Here is a 16,312-nt window from a genome sequence, read left to right on the forward strand (position 1 = left end):
TCCACATTTCCCCCCCCCAGGTGTCCTGGGGCCCAGGTGCCTCTGGGAAAGAACAACCAGGCAGTGCATTAAAGGGAAGCTGGTGGCTCAGCAGAATGGGCCAAAATAGCCCCGGCTGACTTCAGCTCAGCCCAGCAAATCTGGCACCGATTCAAAGACGGATTAAAGTAACGGCAGCTGCTGGACGGCCGGACTGGGCTAAAAATAGCCGCCAGGACATAACTTGCCTTAAAGACAGCCAAAAGCCCAGCCTTGCACCTGGCGGGTCCCTCCCCCCCAATCTTTAGAGAGGCAGTGCCCCAATTTTGGGGGAGGGGGTTGTTTGGGGTGGGTCCCAGACTTCCCACAGCCTAGGATGGTGTGATGGGAACTGGGAAGACTGGAAAGCATCGCCTCCCCATTAAAGTTCAATGTACATTGAGCGATGACCCCTCCGTGTTGGGTTATCTTCCCCAGGGATGAAATGTAAAATTTGTTACTACCGGTTCTGTGGGCGTGGCTTGGGGGGGGGGTAATGTGACTGGGTGGGCGTGGCCAACTTTTTTCTTTTTACTTTTAAAAGCATTTTTTCTACAACCTCTTCTGCTGAAGAGGTTGTAAAAAATGCTTTTAAAAGGCTCTGATGATCCCAGCTGAGTTGCCTGATCCTTAGAGGCTTTTCTTTTAAAAGCATTTTTTTTTTGCCTTTAAAAGGAAAAAAAAGCCTCTGACTATCAGGCAATTCAGCTGGGATCGTCAGAGGAGCCTTTTAAAAGTATTTTTTCTACAACCTCTTCAGTCGAAAAGGTTGTAGAAAAAATGCTTTTAAAACTCTCTGATGATCCCAGCTGAGCCGTGCAATCATCAGAGGCTTTTTTTTACTTTTAAAAGCATTTTTTGACTGAAGAAAAAATTCTTTTAAAAGTAAAAAAAAACAAAACTGATGATCGCGCGGCTCAGCTGGGCATGGGGGCCCCCAGGGATTTTTGCTACCAGTTCTCCGAACCACCCGCCACCATTGCTACTGGATCGGCCGATCTGGTCCAAACTGGGAGCATTCCACCCCGATCTTCCCCCTTGGCCACAGTAAACGTGACAGGGAGAGGGGGTGTCTTGGCTTCTGGGGGTCTGGCTCTGCTCTTCCACCACACACAGAAATCCCAGGGTTTTGTACCCAGGCAGAGACTCCAAAAGAGAGACAGGAAAATCTTCCCCAGGAAGGGTTGGCCCTTTGGGGACTTGGAGGGAGGGAAGAGACGGGCTCCAGGGCTGTCTGGCAAAGAGGCAGTGAATTTTGCCCATCCCTCAACAGTAGATTTGGACGGGGAAGAAGCAGGTGGTCTTCCAGCCCCCGAGCGTTGCGGAGAGACTGGCCCACTTTGGTTCTGCAGCTGAAATGCATCTCCCATGATGAAATGCCCCCCCCCCGGTGGCACAGGGAGAAGGACATGCCAGCTCTGCCCGCATCCGGCTGGCAATGTGGAGCGGAGACTTCAGGTCACCTCAACGTTCCTGTCATCTTCCCAGGAAGAGCGGGCAAAGGAGGCTCTAAATCACAAGTGACAGCTGCCTGTTTGTACACAGAGCCAGGCACAGGCGGAAGTGCTCACCTGCAAGACAGGACACCCTGGGACCAAGGCCAGCTGGCCCAGGGCAGCAACTGGGGCTGAGGCTCCGCCCCACATTGGGCCAAGGCGGAGGTGAGAGCCGCTTGCCTGCCCTACTCTGCAACACCGTCGTCCTCTGAAGAGACTCGCCTTTGGCCCAAGAAATGCCCCATCTGTGAGCCCAGCTGAGCTTCCCAGATTGGCAGAAGAAAGCCTCCACCTGCCTCTTTGTGGGGAAGGCCTCTCCTGGAGGAGCTGACACAAGGCAACCCAAAATTTTGTGTGTGTGTGTGTGTGTGCGCGTGTGCAGCAGTAGAGGAGGACCAAAGCAGCAGGCGTATGGAGGAGGGTTGGGTTTTGCTCAGGGTGAAATCCAGCAGGTTCTGACAGGTTCTGTAGAACCGGTAGCGGAAATTTTCAGCAGTTTGGAGAACCGGCAAATACCATCTCTGGCTGGCCCCAGAGTGGGATGGGAATGGAGATTTTGCAATATCCTTCCCCCAGGAGTGGAGGGGGGGGTATGGGGATTTTGCAGTATCTTTCCCCTGGAGTGGGGTGGGAATGGAGATTTTGCAGTATTCTTCCCCTGCCACGCCCACCAAGCCACACCATGCCCACCAAGCCATGCCCACAGAACGGGTAGTAAAAAAAATTGGATTTCACCACTGGTTTTGCTCCCTCGCCCGGGGTGGTGGTGGTGGTCAATATCCATCTGGGATTAAAAATAAGGATGTCCGAACTCAAAGTCATTGGGAAACAGGCTGCTGTTGCGGTCACCAAGGAACTCTCAACTGGGGGAGGGACGCATGGAGGGGGAAAGCTCTTATCAAGGACGCTCTATCTCCCCCAACCCCTCCAAAGAAGCTGCCTTTTTCTCTTGAATTGGGGAGGGGGCTACTCCATCTGGTCTCCTTTCCTTCCCCTTGAACTTTAGTGGGGGAGGGGTGGAGAGCTTCAGCTGCACTGCTGAGGCCTTTGCAAGGCTGAGCTTTCCAAGGTTCTCTGATGCCAACCATGATGCCACCCTCCAGCCTAAGCCAGGATAACCAGTGCCACATGGGGCACCATGTGCCTCTGAGCCACCCCCCAAAACTGAGTCTGTGATATCTCCCCAAAATTAAACCAAAGCACTGACCCTGAGATCGCCCCACCCCCTGATCTGTGCTCTGCCCAGCATCCCTCAAACAAGGAGGAACCCAGAGCCCAGCTGCACTTTTCTCCTGGAAGGGCCGGGCCGGTTTCCTTGGCATCTACTCTTGCCCGCTTCTCTGACTCAGAGAAGTTGGCTTGGGCAGAGCTGGGGAGGGCAGAGGGACAGACTTTCCATGCTGAGCACGACCTGAGGGCTCTTAGTGGAGAGGCCCAGCTTTGCCAGAGACAAGCCCCCTATGCAGCCCACATGAACGGGGCAGCCCACACCTGTGTTTCAGAGCCTCAGTTTCTCTGTCTGTCCGGGAGGCAACGTGGCTGCCCAGGGCCACCCAAACCAGCTCGAGAGGAGGCAGAGCAGGCCACAGGCAAACGTCCCCTCAGCTCGGTCGGGGCTGCTGGGGGGGCCTCGGGGGACTTCTTTCCCCAGAGTGAGACTCTCCATGCGCTTAATGGAGGGGAGGCCACCAGCAGAGCCCTGGAAGGTGGTAAGCAGAGCCTCTTTCTTCCTTCCCTGCCCGGAGCTCTGCCGGGGTCACCCTGGCCAGCAGAAGCCAAGTGGTCGGTCCTCTGGAAGGCCTGGCCCCTCCGCCTGTGGTACCCAGGGCAAGGTGGCCTCTGCCTGAGCTGCTCCCTGCCTCCACTGCCAGCCTCCCAGCGCAGATACTTCTTCTGGATGCCCTCGTCGGCCGGAGGCTGCCAGCTAAAGATGCCTGGAAGGGCGAAGGCGCAGAAGGAGCGGCTCCCTGACCCCCCCCCCCCTCGCTCACAGGCACTTACCTAACTGCCCCATGTAACTCAAGAGCCCCCAGGCATCTGGCGCCCCCCCGCCCCTCTCTAATTTCCCTGCCATCCGCACAAGCTGGTCTTGATTTACCTCCGAGTCATCTCCTCTTATTTTTAGCCACGCCGTCTTGCCCTGCCCTGCATGCCTCCTTCTCTGCCCCCCTTCCTTAATATGGTGATAAGAAGATGCCCTCCAATGCAGGCCTGGGGTGGAGAAGAGGGGGAGAAAGCTGGAGGGGGGGAGCCTGGGCCATGGCAGCCCCTGTGCAAAGGGGGTCCATGGGGGACTTTTGGGGGGCTGGCACTCCCCATCAAACGTCCCGCGCTCCCTACCTTCTCCCCATTGACATATATAGACAGGAGCAAGAGGTGGCCGGCTGGGGACAGTGCCAAATATCTGTGGATAAGACGGCCCTCCAGCCCTAGAGCCCTCCCCCCACCCGCCCAAGGGTCTTTTATGCGCTGCCTGGAGCTTTGCTCCTCCGCCTTTGGAGCTCCTCGCCTCTCCGTGTGGTGGTCACCCTCCTCGGCCAGTCCCGGGCACCTGCCTGTGTCAGCAAAGAGCCGCCTGCCCAGCCAGCACCCGGCCCGGCCTGCACCTCACAGGGAGCGGGAGGGAAGGCAGGAAGGGAAGCCCAGGACAGCCGTCTCTCTCTTGCTCGTCTTGGGGAAGGACCCCTGAAGCCCCTTCGCGGCAGGATGAAGTGGCCCGGCCTGATCTTGGCCGCCCTGCTGCTGGCCTTGGCCGGCCCCATGGCCCGTGGCGAGGAGGGACTGGATTTCCCCGAGTATGACGGCATCGACCGGGTCGTCGACGTCAACCTGAAGAACTACAAGAGTGTCCTGAAGAAGTACGAGGTCCTGGCGCTGCTGTACCACGAGCCGGTGGGGGACGACAAGGCTTCGCAGAGGCAGTTTGAGTTGGAGGAGCTGATTCTGGAGGTAGGGGCCGGGGGCGAGGAGGTGGGGCTTGACAGGGCTCTGCCATGCTGGGGGGGGGGCACATTAGACTGGCCCAAGGAGGCGGTCTTCCGAGGAAGAGCACAGGGGCTTTGGGAATTGGGGGTCAGGGTCAAGTGGTGAGGGATGGGCTTCTCATCCCTTACGGTAGTAGCCTAGCATTGGGATGTGGGACGGGCATTTGAAAGGGCCAGTTTAGCTCCATCCCTTAAACAGCGATATACAATGAGGGGTCCCTAACCAGCTGGGCAGGAGGCAATATGTTGGCACTTCCCTCAGGAAGGGCAAGGGGCACCAAGTGAGGCGGGGGTCTGCCCCACTGCTAGGGCTGCCCCCTCACTCTTCCCAAGAGCGCTGGAGACGTGGGACGTCACCAGGCTAAATTTGCCACCTCCAAAACGAGCCCCTGGAAGGGGGAGGCAGCCAGGCCCACTTCCTTAGGAATGTTGCGGTGGGGGGGGGAGGGGGCAGTGAAGCCAGAGCTGCCTGGGGGAGGGAAGGAGATGCTGTGGTTGCAAGCGGGACCACCCTAAAAATTGATCCCAGGGAGCAGGCTGCATTCAATGGGGAGGGCCAAAAGAGGAAGGGAGAAAAGGGGGTGGGAAAAAGAGGGCAGGCAGTCCCCCACCTCCCGGACTGTGTCCTGAGGGCTGGGATTAACTGTGGCCCAAAGTAGGATTTTCATGCCACTAATCCTCATGTCTGCAGCAGTGTGTGTGTGTGTGTGTGTGTGTGTGAAGATGGGCAGACAAAAAACAGGACCCTGCTGGATGAGCCCAGACACCCTGGCCCAGGAATCTCTCCGATGGAGATGCCTGCTTTCTCCAGGATCCTCATTTAAGCAGCCTCCCACCTCTGGCTTGATGTTGCCCGGGAGATCAGCTCTGATGATCCAAACTGGACTGGACCCTCGCTTTGTCTCTAGAATAGGGGTCTCCAATCTTGGTAACTTTAAACCTGGAGGACTTCAACTCCCAGAATACCCCAGCCAGCAACGCTGCCAAGGTTGGAGACCCCTGCTCTAGAAGCCCCGGGCCCTACTTCTGTGCATGGCGGGTGGAGACATCTGCTTGCTTCCCTATCCAAGGCCTTAGATTCCCCTCTGCTCTGACCGGTGACAGGGCTGAAGCGATTCTGAGAGAAGGCCAACCTGTGACCGTCTCAAAGAGAAAAGTGGTTCAGACTCTGAGCCAGCAGGAAACGGAGCTGCTTTGCGCTCACCCTCGCGAGGGGGCTCCGGCTCTCAGTGGGTAGTTGGTCTGCAGCCCCTCAATGCGGCTCAAGAAGAACAGCCCAGCCGTCAGCGTGTCTCCCCACCCCACCCCAGCAACTCAATTCACCCGTTTTTATCCCTGACCGGATGGCCGAAGGCACCGAGCGCAGCTGTTCTCTCTTGCCAGGACTCAAGGTTAAAGCTATCAGAGGAAAATGAGGATGGAGCCCTTCTTTTTTAAAGCTTTTGCAAAGTTTGGGAGGCACCAGGCGACCCAAAGCTGTTATTGAACAGCTTTCATTTAGTTAAAACTCGGAGTTAAAATCTCTGAGAAGAGCGTTGTGCAGGAAGCCGGTTTAGGTTGAGCTGGGTGGTTGGGAGCCAGGGGGTATAAAACGTTGAATAAATCAATACATCTGATTGTTACAATATGGATCCTCTCTCCAGAAATCCTTCAAGAAACTCCCTGCAATGTTTTCATTCCCTTTCTTCTCTCTGTCTCTGTCTCTGTCTCTCCCTCCCTCCCTCCCTCTTGTCTCTCTCTGTCTCTCTCCCTCCCTCTCTGTCTCTGTCTCTCTCCCGCTGCCCCTTCTGCCTGCCGTGTGTGGCTCTTTCTCCTAGTTAGCAGCCCAAGTCCTGGAAGACAAAGGGATTGGATTTGGCCTGGTGGATGCAGAGAAGGACGCTGCGGTGGCCAAAAAACTAGGTAAGGATTGACATTCCTTGGCTAATCAGAAGGCCCTTTTCCCCTCCGTGAAGCTGGAAGCTAGTTCGGATTTAGGAGTTTAGTGGGGGGGGGGGACTTTTGCTGCGGGTGGAAGCAGAACGAACATTAGAGGCCACCAGGGGGCAGTGAAAACGGCCAGGCTCTGGGTTCATTCATAGCCTGCTTCCCTCTAAGGGGCTTTTGGGGTTCCCTAGTCAAGTAGATCTGTGCCCCCCCCAAAGCTTACAAGTCAAATGACTTGGCTCCAGGGCAGAATCTGGCCCTTCTACACACCACCTGCAACCAGTCACCTGAAAAGGACGGGATGGAAAGCAAGTGGCCCTACCCTTGGTAGACCGATCCATCCTGGCATGGGGTGCCCACTTCTGCGGAACCATCCTCCATGCCCAAAGGCCCAAACACAACCTCTGGGTGACCACCCTTTGGCCTCCCCCGCAGGGCTGTCTGAGGAAGACAGTGTCTACGTGTTCAAGGAAGACGAAGTCATCGAATACGACGGGGAATTTTCAGCTGACACCTTGGTGGAGTTTCTCCTTGACGTAGGTAGCGCCCGTCTTCCCAGCCCCCTCTCCCCTCTTTACAGGGGGAAAAGCCCCCTCATGCAAAGGATCTCAAGCAGAGGCTCTTTCCAGGCCACCCTGATGGTGGTCCTTGGGCACACTCCCACCCCCTCAAAGGGCTTCTCCACCCACCACTCCCCACTCCCTGGCCTTCCACGTTCTGCAGCTGAGCCAGCTCAGATCTTGCTGCCTTTGGTTCTGTTTCATTGCACTCCCCTCCATCGCAATGTTATCCAGGCCAGGGGGAAGCAGGGCCAGGGTCAGGCTGAGGGCCCCCTCCCATTTTAAGGAAGGGTTCCCACAATTCCCTGGGGGGGGGAAGGGTGGCTGGGAGAACTCCTCCTGCCCTCCTCCCCCCTTGAACTGCTCGGGACTGATAAGGGGCCAGTCACCTGCTTCCAAGCCCTGTCCAGGGTGCTGATGGCCACCCTCTAAACCAGGGTTTCTCAGCCTCAACCTCAGAGATGTGTGGACTTCAACTCCCAGAATTCCCCTGTCAGCCTGCTCTAAAGTCTTCCTTCCCTTAGAAAAGCCAAGGACTCTGGGAAGAACCCCCTTCTCCCGCCCCCGTCCCCCCCCCCGTCCCCGAGTGTCAGCTGGGCAGATGTGGACAGAGAGCAAAAGCCTGACTTTGCCCTTTCCTGCAGGTCCTGGAAGACCCCGTGGAGTTTATCGATGGAGAACGTGAGCTTGAAGCATTTGAGAGGATTGAGGATGAGCCCAAACTCATCGGCTACTTCAAGAACGAGGACTCTGAACGTGAGTGGATCGTTGGGGGAGGGGGTCCCAGGACAAATGGGGCTCAGGACAGCTGGGTAGAAAAATCCAAGGTGGAAAGGTGGGTGGGGGAAGGGAAATCTCAGGCCTGCCAGACCCAGGACATGATGCAAGGAGGGAGCTGGTCCGCTGGGGCTACCGGGGTGACCCTCTGCCTTCTCTCCCAGATTTCAAGGCCTTTGAAGATGCTGCTGAAGAATTCCACCCTTACATCCCTTTCTTTGCAACTTTCGACAGCAAGGTATGTGACAGAGAGAGAGAGAGACACACACAGAGAGGGAAGGAGGAAGGGAGGGAGGGATTATGATTTGCTTTTCCACAAATGGTAAAGAGGACATCCAGTGATTTCTCAGCCATGACATCTGTAAGACCAGGTGGACTTCAGTTCCCCAGCCAACAGCCAGAGTTCTGGAGTCCAATCCATGCATTTTCAGGGAGCGCTGGGGCAGGAGGCACTGTGGGAAATGCCCCCCACCCCATCCCAGGGAGGCCTCCCGTCCAGTTTGTCCCCTTCTGTCTTGGCAGGTGGCGAAGAAGCTCTCCCTGAAGCTCAACGAGATTGACTACTACGAGCCTTTTATGGAGAAGCCAGTCACCATCCCGGACAAGCCGAACAGTGAGGAGGAAATAGTCCAGTTCATGGAAGAGCACAAGAGGTGAAGCCTCGCTGCCCCCCTGCCCTGGAGGGAGGGGCTCCCTAGCAGCAGGGAAGCTTCAGAGCAGCTCACTGTCCCTGGCCCGATGGGGAGATCTTCCTCAGTTGCCATGGCAGCAGTCTTCCCAGCATCAACAGCAACATCCGCGCCTTGTTCTTCGCTTCTTCCTCCTCCGGCTGCCATGGAAACGGCACACATTTGGCCCCAATGGTCTGCCGGCCCCCCCCCCCCCCCCCCCCGCGCTCCCCATGCCCAGCAGCCTTGCACTGGAGCTGCCGGTGATCATCAGCCCGGAAACCCCCTGGCCCCAGGGACAAGAGCTTCCCAATGGGATCGGATGCCCAGAAAGGACATCCCTCCCATTATGAGCCTGGCAAAGCCCAAGGAAGATGGCATTTCCCAGCCTCTTGCTTTGTACCCTCCCCCAATTGGGGAACACACCTCAAATGGGTTCTCCCCCTCCTCTTGCCCCAGAGCAGGGGATCTCCTGGCACCCCCCAGCTCCTCAAGCTATTAAGTGGGCCTCTGGCCATTGGCCCTACGGAAAGAGGCCAACCAGAGTGGCAGCATCACCCGAGCCTGACTGCTCCAGCTGCTCAAAAAAAATTAGAAAAAAAGGGGACAGCAGCCCTACACCTCCCACTGGAGGGCTGCTGCCTTCGAAAGCCCTCTTGGCCCTGACTCGGACGCTCCCTGCCAAGAGGTTCGGCTGCTAGAAGCCAGGAATGCCAAGGGACGGCCTATAATGAAAGGGCTTTGTAATGATCCCATGTGTGCCATCACACAGGGTAGAACCTCACTGCTTGGAAAAGTGGCTGCTAGCTAAATAGGGTTGGGGGCTGGTTAACATGCGGGTAGGGGAGCCCTAGGAGTCCTTGGGCTGGGAGGTCAAAAAACTTTCCCTGCCAAGAAAACAGCCTCTACCTGGAGGGGGGGGTCTTTACATGGGTCTGAAAACACATTGCTGGCCTCTGCTGCCCTTCTCTCACCCTTGCCCTGCCTTTTCCCCCTCTGTCTGTCTCTTGCAGGCCAACGCTGAGGAAGCTGCACCCAGACAGCATGTATGAGACCTGGGTATGTTCACAGATCTGAAAAGGGTGGTGGTGGTTGAGGCCCAGGGGTGAAATCCAGCAGGTTCTGACAGGTCCTGGAATACGGGCAGTGGAAATTTTGAGTAGTTTGGAGAACCGGCAAATACCACCTCTGGCTGGCCCCAGAGTGGGGTGGGAATGGAGATTTTGCAATATCCTTCCCCCAGGTGTAGGGAGGGAGTGGGGATTTTGCAGTATCCTTCCCCTGGAGTGGAGTGGAAATGGGGATTTTGCAGTATCCTTCCCCTGCTACACCCACCAAGCCACGCCCACAGAACGGGTAGTAAAAAAAACCTAGATTTCACCCCTGCAGGCCCTGCAGGGAGATCAGGGAAGTATGCTCCTAAGTACGTTCCCAGGGAAGAGGAAGCTGGGAGGCACCAACAAGACTCTCTCCTGGGTCAGGGCCCTCCTGGAAGGGAGGCCAGTTGACGTAAGGCCCAAGTAGGAAGAACAGGGGCTAAATAAAACATCCCCAAAGAAAACCTTCTCAGCTGCTCACTAGGTTGCCATGCAGCTTGGCACAATTGGTCCTTGCGGCCTCTTATCAGTGCCCTCTCCTGGCCTCCACCTGCATGCAGGGCAGGCGGCTGGTGGCTGGCTTGTTTAAAAAGCTGCCTCCTTCCCATTCCAGTCCCAGGAGATCCGAGGTGAAAGGAGGGGAGGGGGGAAGGAAGCTCTCTGGGGATGGAAGGAGGGGAGGAAGCAGACAACGCTGCTGCTCCTCCAGCTGAGCTGAGCTGAGCTGAGCCGAGCTGACAGTTGCTGCTGTTCTGCCCTGTTGACTTCTGCACATGAACAGAAGGAGAGAGGCAGGGGACGATGGGGCTCCGGGCCCAGAGGCTTGAACCAGGAGTTGGTCTCAGTGCAAAAGGAACGGCCAGAACAAGGAGAGCAAGGGTGGGAGGGAGAGGGGAAGGAAGCTCTCTGGGGATGGAAGGAGGGGAGGAAGCAGACAACGCTGCTGCTCCTCCAGCTGAGCTGAGCTGAGCTGAGCCGAGCTGACAGTTGCTGCTGTTCTGCCCTGTTGACTTCTGCACATGAACAGAAGGAGAGAGGCAGGGGACGATGGGGCTCCGGGCCCAGAGGCTTGAACCAGGAGTTGGTCTCAGTGCAAAAGGAACGGCCAGAACAAGGAGAGCAAGGGTGGGAGGGAGAGGGGGGGGCTTTTTCCCAAGGCAAGCACTGAAGGCAAAGAAGAAGGAAGTCCGGGGGGGGCAGTTTGCCCAAGCCCCCTCCCCATAGCTTCACAGATAGCAGAAAGTGGAACCCCAAACTCAGAGCCTGCCCTCCCCTCCCTGCCCCATTCCTGGAACCCAATACCGGCTCCCCATGAATAATAAAGAAACACACAAAGCCAGCAATTCTGGTGGAAACGGATACTTTGTGCTGGCCAGGTGATAAATTATAAATACGTTTTTCCCCCAGTTTACCTTGATGCGTCCAAAGGCATCACCTTGTCCCCTCTGAACCCTCCAAAGGGGGCTGCTGGCCGGCTTCTGTGGGTGTCCGGCCAAAGCCCCAAAGCCCGGCTCCGACCACGATGGCTAATTTACAAGCCGTGGGAAGTTTTCTTGGGGGGGGGCACTTTCTTTTGCCACAGTCCAGGCCCTGCCCAGGGAAATTGCACTGTGGAAGGGCTGCTCCTGGGGAGGGGGTCACACACAGATGAGCCCCCAGACTCTTGGCCTTCCAGGCTGAGCTTCTCCTGGCTGAGGAAAACATTCCGGCTCCTTTGCAGGATTCGGGCTGCTCTGCCATTGTTCTGTCTGTTGAATTGGGGGGTGGGGGTGGGCGTTGGTTCCTGAGTGGCTAGATGCTGGTTGCTTCTCCTGCTTGAGTTGTGGGTCTGCAAGTCATAAATAGCCAAGAGAGCAATAAAGTTGCCCAGCATCAATCTGTCCTTCTCTCTCTTTAGGAAGACGATATGGACGGCATTCACATTGTGGCCTTCGCGGAAGAGGATGATCCTGGTAAGTCATTCTAGATTTTTGGTGGGGGGGAGGGAAATCCTGCACTGAGTCCCCGATTCCTTCTTGGCCATCATTTCTCCTGCTATAAACGAGGTTTGTACAAGAGAAGCATCTCCTCCTTCTCAACACTCAGGTCAGATTTATCTTGCACGCACAGTCAAGAATCCCTCCAGCCTGCAAGGAACATCGGAAGGTGTTTCTTGGCTGCTGGTTCCAGGCTGCCCTGGGCTGCCCTTGGCCAGAGCTGCTCCTGTGGAAAAGGGGAACTGGGAGGAGGCGAGGGGGGGGGCTCATGCAGGGGCTGCAGGCAAGAAGGTTGCTTAATTCCCATTGCCCTCCCCTTTCTCAGATGGTTATGAGTTCCTAGAGATCTTGAAAGACGTTGCCCAAGACAACACAGACAACCCAGATCTCAGCATCATCTGGATCGATCCTGAGGAATTCCCACTGGTGAAGAGTCCACTGAGTCCTTTAAACATGGGGCGGGGGGAGAGGAGGAGCCACTGGGAAGCAAGTGGGCACCTTTTCCCCTGGTGCCTCACTGTCCTTCCCTCCTGACCTGCAAAATCTCACCTGGCCTGCTGGGAGCCATGGTGGGGGGGCACAGGTGGAGGTGGGTGTTTGTGGGAGGGCATCTTTTTTGATCTGGCTGGAGGGCAGGGGCACAGAGAGCCATGAGGGGAGGGGAGGGGGAGAAAAGCCAGCAGGGTCCCTGGGAGGAGGAGGCTGAGGAAGGGACAATGCCCCCCTTTGGATCCCTAGGTGTCCAAGGGGCGGGTGGAGCATAAGACCAAAACCCCAAAGGGAAAGGGATTACAGGGCAGGGGAACAACCCTGTAATTCATGTAGAAGAGGAAGGGGCTCTTATTACCCCAGAGTACAAATAGTGTTCCACCCCTAGTCCAGCCCCCAACCGAACCCCAGAAGTCTCTCCATCCCAAGACGCTCACTCTCCCCTCTTTACTTCCTTCCCAGCTGATCCCTTACTGGGAGAAAACCTTCGATATTGACCTGTCCCGGCCTCAGATTGGCATTGTCAACGTAACGGATGTGAGTACCGTCAAACATCTGGCTGCCCCTTGGGTGTCAGAGGCCGGACCCATGGGGCACAGCCTGGAGATGGCTACCTGAGGGCTTCGGGGAAGACCAGCTTGGGGGGGGGGCGGTTGTGGGCTTTCCCAACTGGGGGGGTGACTGGAGCAGTGGTGAAATGTAAAATCTGTTACCACCGGTCCTGTGGGCATGGCTTGGTGGGGTTAATATGACTGGATGGGCATAGCCAACTTTTTTTTTTCTTTTAAAAGTCTCTATAATCCCAGCTGAGCCATGCAATCATCATTTTTCTTTTTTTCGGCTGAAGAAAAAATGCTTTTAAAAGTAAAAAAAAAACCCTCTGATGATCGCGCGGCTCAGCTAGGCATGGGGGGGGGAAGGGATTTTTGCTACCTGTTCTCCAAACCACCTGCCGCCATCGCTACCAGATCAGGTGATCCGGTCCGAACTGGGAGCATTTCACCCCTGGACTGGGGGCCACCAGACTGAGCCTCGAAAGGGGAAAGAGAGAAGGACGCTGGACCTAGCGAGGGGGCAGAAGCGGGAGGACCTTGGCCCTGCCCAACTGGATTCCCCCCCCGACAGCTCTCTCCTCCGATGTCCCCCCCCTCAGGCCGACAGTCTCTGGATGGACATGGATGATGAGGAAGACCTGCCCTCTGCGGAGGAGCTGGAAGACTGGATCGAGGATGTGCTGGAAGGAGAGATAAACACCGAAGACGATGACGACGATGACGAAGACGAAGACGACGACTAAGGGCTGGCCCTTCCCATTTCTCGTGCAGGACCGTCCCTGTCTGGGGGGCTCGTCCTCCGGCACCACACACCGCTGACCCCAACAGCAGCACATTCGGCCTGCATGCCAAAGCCCCGGCCCTAGCCAGAAAATATTTTTATATTGATCTTATTTACGTCCAAGGCCCTCACCGCAGGCTGACCATGCTCCCTCCATGCAGGGCCACCCCCCCAGGCCCCCGTCTGCCCTTGACAAGTGCAGGGGAGGGGAGGGGGGAGAACCGTCTCTCTCCAGATTTCCTCCAAAGGCTCCTCTACCTGCCCTCCGCTTCAATTGGCCAGATGCCATGGGAGAATGCCACCTTTCCTGGGATGGTGCCAACACCAGCCAAGTCCTTTCCTGGTCCTAGAAAGGCTTGTTCTCTACGTGGGGAGGCACTCTTAGCCCTACTTGAAGGCCAGGGGAATTTCCCATCATGCACCTCAACCCCGAGACTTGGTCCGTGCCTTCTTCTTCGGAGCTTTTGGGGCTCCTTAATGGTCAAGGCTGCCCTTAGCAGTGGAGACCACCGAGGGGCCTTGCCTCTAGGGGCTACTGAAAAGGTGGAAGCTGCCCCTGCCCTCCCCCTCTTCCCATCTGGGCTTTGGAACATGATGGCAACATGTCGACTTCAGTCTCCTCTGGCAACAAGGCGCTCACCTTTTCAGGTAGATAAATCCAAATCGCTAGAGGGCAGCAGTTTAATTTACAAAGCTATTCAGCCACACACAAAGGACAGAAACAGAAAAAGTGATCGGCAAACTTGTTAATGTCCCTTCAAAACTGTTTCCCAAGCGGTCCTTCTCCTTTTACACACACGCAGAGATCCACAAAAGGGGATTTCGCTGACCTAGTTCTTAGGTATATCAGGAAGCGATCTTTCGCTGAACTCTTTTCGGGTTCCATTTTTTTAGGATGATAAATTCTGTCATTTTGCTGAATTAGTTGAAGAAATGAAAGATGTGCCAGGAGTAAAAATCAGATGCAAATTAACTTCAGAGTCTGGGGGGAGGAGAGATTCAGGCTCCGTTTCCCTGTTCTCTTTAGTGAAGTGGGGGAGCCAACTCAGCAGGCAGTGAGGGGCGTAATGTACAATTTGTATATTTTTCAACACCTTTGTACAGATCAAACCAAAAGCGATTAAAAAAAAAGGAACAATAAAAGGGACTGGTGAGGTATTTCCCCTCTCCCTTTGCCCTTTCTTTGGCAAATAGGTTTTTGGATCAGAAAGTGTGGAATATTCTGCGGTTGGGGGTTGGGGGTGTTAGAGAAACAGCTCAATTGCTCTGCCATGGAAACTGTGCATCCAAACAGGGGCAATGCTCCACACCTCCCAGCCTGCCAGGGAGCCACAAGAAGGGGCAGCCGGGAGGGCTGCCAACTCCAGAGAACATGCAAAGGCCACGCAGCTCCCACGGCTGGATGCTGATGGCCTCTGGGGGCAGCCCAAACAGGAAAGGGCCACCTATGAAAGGCTGTTCCCTCCCCCCAGCACTGTTTGTGCTTCTTGATGGTCTCTATGAATAATATATGCTAATCAGAGCGAATATGCAGCCTTCCCTCCAAGGTTTCGTCTTTGGCAGTGGAAAAAATGCTGCGTCCATCCATCATCCCTGCAGCACTTAGGAACCCACTGGCTCTGCAATCGGTCCAGGACGGGCCTCAGTTGCCCCTTGGAGCGATGGGGCTGCGCTTGCTCCCATTTCACAGAAGGGAGAAATAGGCCAAGAGAGAGAAGCTGGAGAGGAAGGGCGGGATTTGCCTGAGAGAAACAGAGCAGAAACTCAGCAAGGAGGATCGGCCCATCTGTGGTGCTTCTAGCGGCCTTTAATTAAACCTTCTTGGCCAGGGGCAGTTTTGCCTCCATACAGCTGCCAACAGTGGATAGACAATCTTTTGTTTTATATTGCTTAGTGGAAGCAGAACTGAGGTGGGGGAGGGTGGGGCCAAGGAAAGGGGCCACGCCTGTCCCCCTGGAGGAATTGCCCCATGAAGGGGTCACGGAGGACAGCAGGCGGAGCTCCTCAGCAATTCCTTCGGCGAATCATATGTTCACATCAGTGCCACCAGCTTTTTCCTCCCCCCCACAAATCAAAAATGCATGAAGAGCATTGCCAGTCTATTAATATCAACCCTGGTAAAAGCTTTTTATGCACGCACGTTGTGGGTGATGGAGTGACACGGGTAGCAGAGGAACCCATCCCTTGGGGGGGGGGAACGGAACAGGCAGGGAAGATTATGGGGGGGGGCTCTGGCTAAACTTGCTCTGAGCTGCCTTGAGGTGCGGAGAACCTTCAGGGTGGGAAGGGGTGTACAGGTGTAAAGGCAGGTGACAGAACTGGCAGGAGCTGCTCCAGACTTTGGGGCATAGGCACCTTGGAGTACCCACCATAACTCTTCCCAAGGAAGTCACAAAAAGGGACGGGAGGACCACCACATCCATCATTACTGGGCGGGGGGCCCCAGCATTTTAAGGATGGGCGGTGATGGCGTAGTGGTGAGAATGCAGTATGGCCGACTGCCTGCAGTTTGGCAGTTCGAGTCTCACTGGCTCAAGGTTGACTTAGCCTTCCATCCTTCTGAGGTCAGTAAAATAAGGAGCCAGATTGTTGAGGGCAAGAGGCTGACTCTGCTTAGGGAGGATTGTAAAAGCACCGTGAAGTGGCATAGAGCTAAGTGCTATTGCCATCTTCTAGTGCCCATCCTTACCTCAAAGTCTGCTCTCCCTCCCTCTCCTGCGCTCAGCCACCCAAGCAATATCAATTACCATTAATTAATCTCCACAATTAAGTAATGAGTAACCATCCTATTGTGAACCATATTCCTCCCTCCCCCCGCAAACTGAAGGGGCTGAACTCCAATGCTTCCTCAAGGTCTCTTCTTAACTGCCCCCTGGCCCTGCAGGTGGGCAGCCAGGAAGGCCTGGCACTTCCGGCCTTCTTCTTTCTGTCTCACTCAGAGGACACTTCCTGTTCCATTCCTCGCACAGCAGGAGCAGGAAGTGGC

At 55.8% G+C, this 16,312-nt stretch overlaps 1 protein-coding gene across 1 annotated transcript; it reads left to right on the forward strand.

The window, feature by feature from the left end:
• Positions 1-3,972: 3,972 nt before the first annotated feature.
• Positions 3,973-14,172, forward strand: CASQ1 (calsequestrin 1). Its single transcript, XM_058160853.1, has 11 exons — positions 3,973-4,463; positions 6,316-6,400; positions 6,860-6,960; positions 7,629-7,740; positions 7,926-7,999; positions 8,284-8,414; positions 9,443-9,488; positions 11,424-11,478; positions 11,828-11,928; positions 12,454-12,528; positions 13,145-14,172. Exons 1-11 carry the CDS (start codon positions 4,221-4,223, stop codon positions 13,286-13,288), a joined length of 1,167 nt encoding a protein of 388 aa, XP_058016836.1. The 5' UTR covers positions 3,973-4,220; the 3' UTR covers positions 13,289-14,172.
• The last annotated feature ends 2,140 nt before the right edge of the window (positions 14,173-16,312 follow it).

This window comes from Ahaetulla prasina, chromosome 17 (assembly GCF_028640845.1).
Source record: "Ahaetulla prasina isolate Xishuangbanna chromosome 17, ASM2864084v1, whole genome shotgun sequence".
NCBI classification, from domain to species: domain Eukaryota; kingdom Metazoa; phylum Chordata; class Lepidosauria; order Squamata; family Colubridae; genus Ahaetulla; species Ahaetulla prasina.

Excerpts from the sequence above, each read along its gene's own strand:
- CASQ1 (XM_058160853.1), top strand. The coding sequence starts at position 4,221 with ATGAAGTGGCCCGGCCTGATCTTGGCCGCCCTGCTGCTGGCCTTGGCC. Across the intron at positions 4,464-6,315 it reads TGGAGGAGCTGATTCTGGAG|TTAGCAGCCCAAGTCCTGGA; the intron begins GTAGGGGCCGGG and ends TCTTTCTCCTAG. Across the intron at positions 11,479-11,827 it reads CGCGGAAGAGGATGATCCTG|ATGGTTATGAGTTCCTAGAG; the intron begins GTAAGTCATTCT and ends CCCCTTTCTCAG.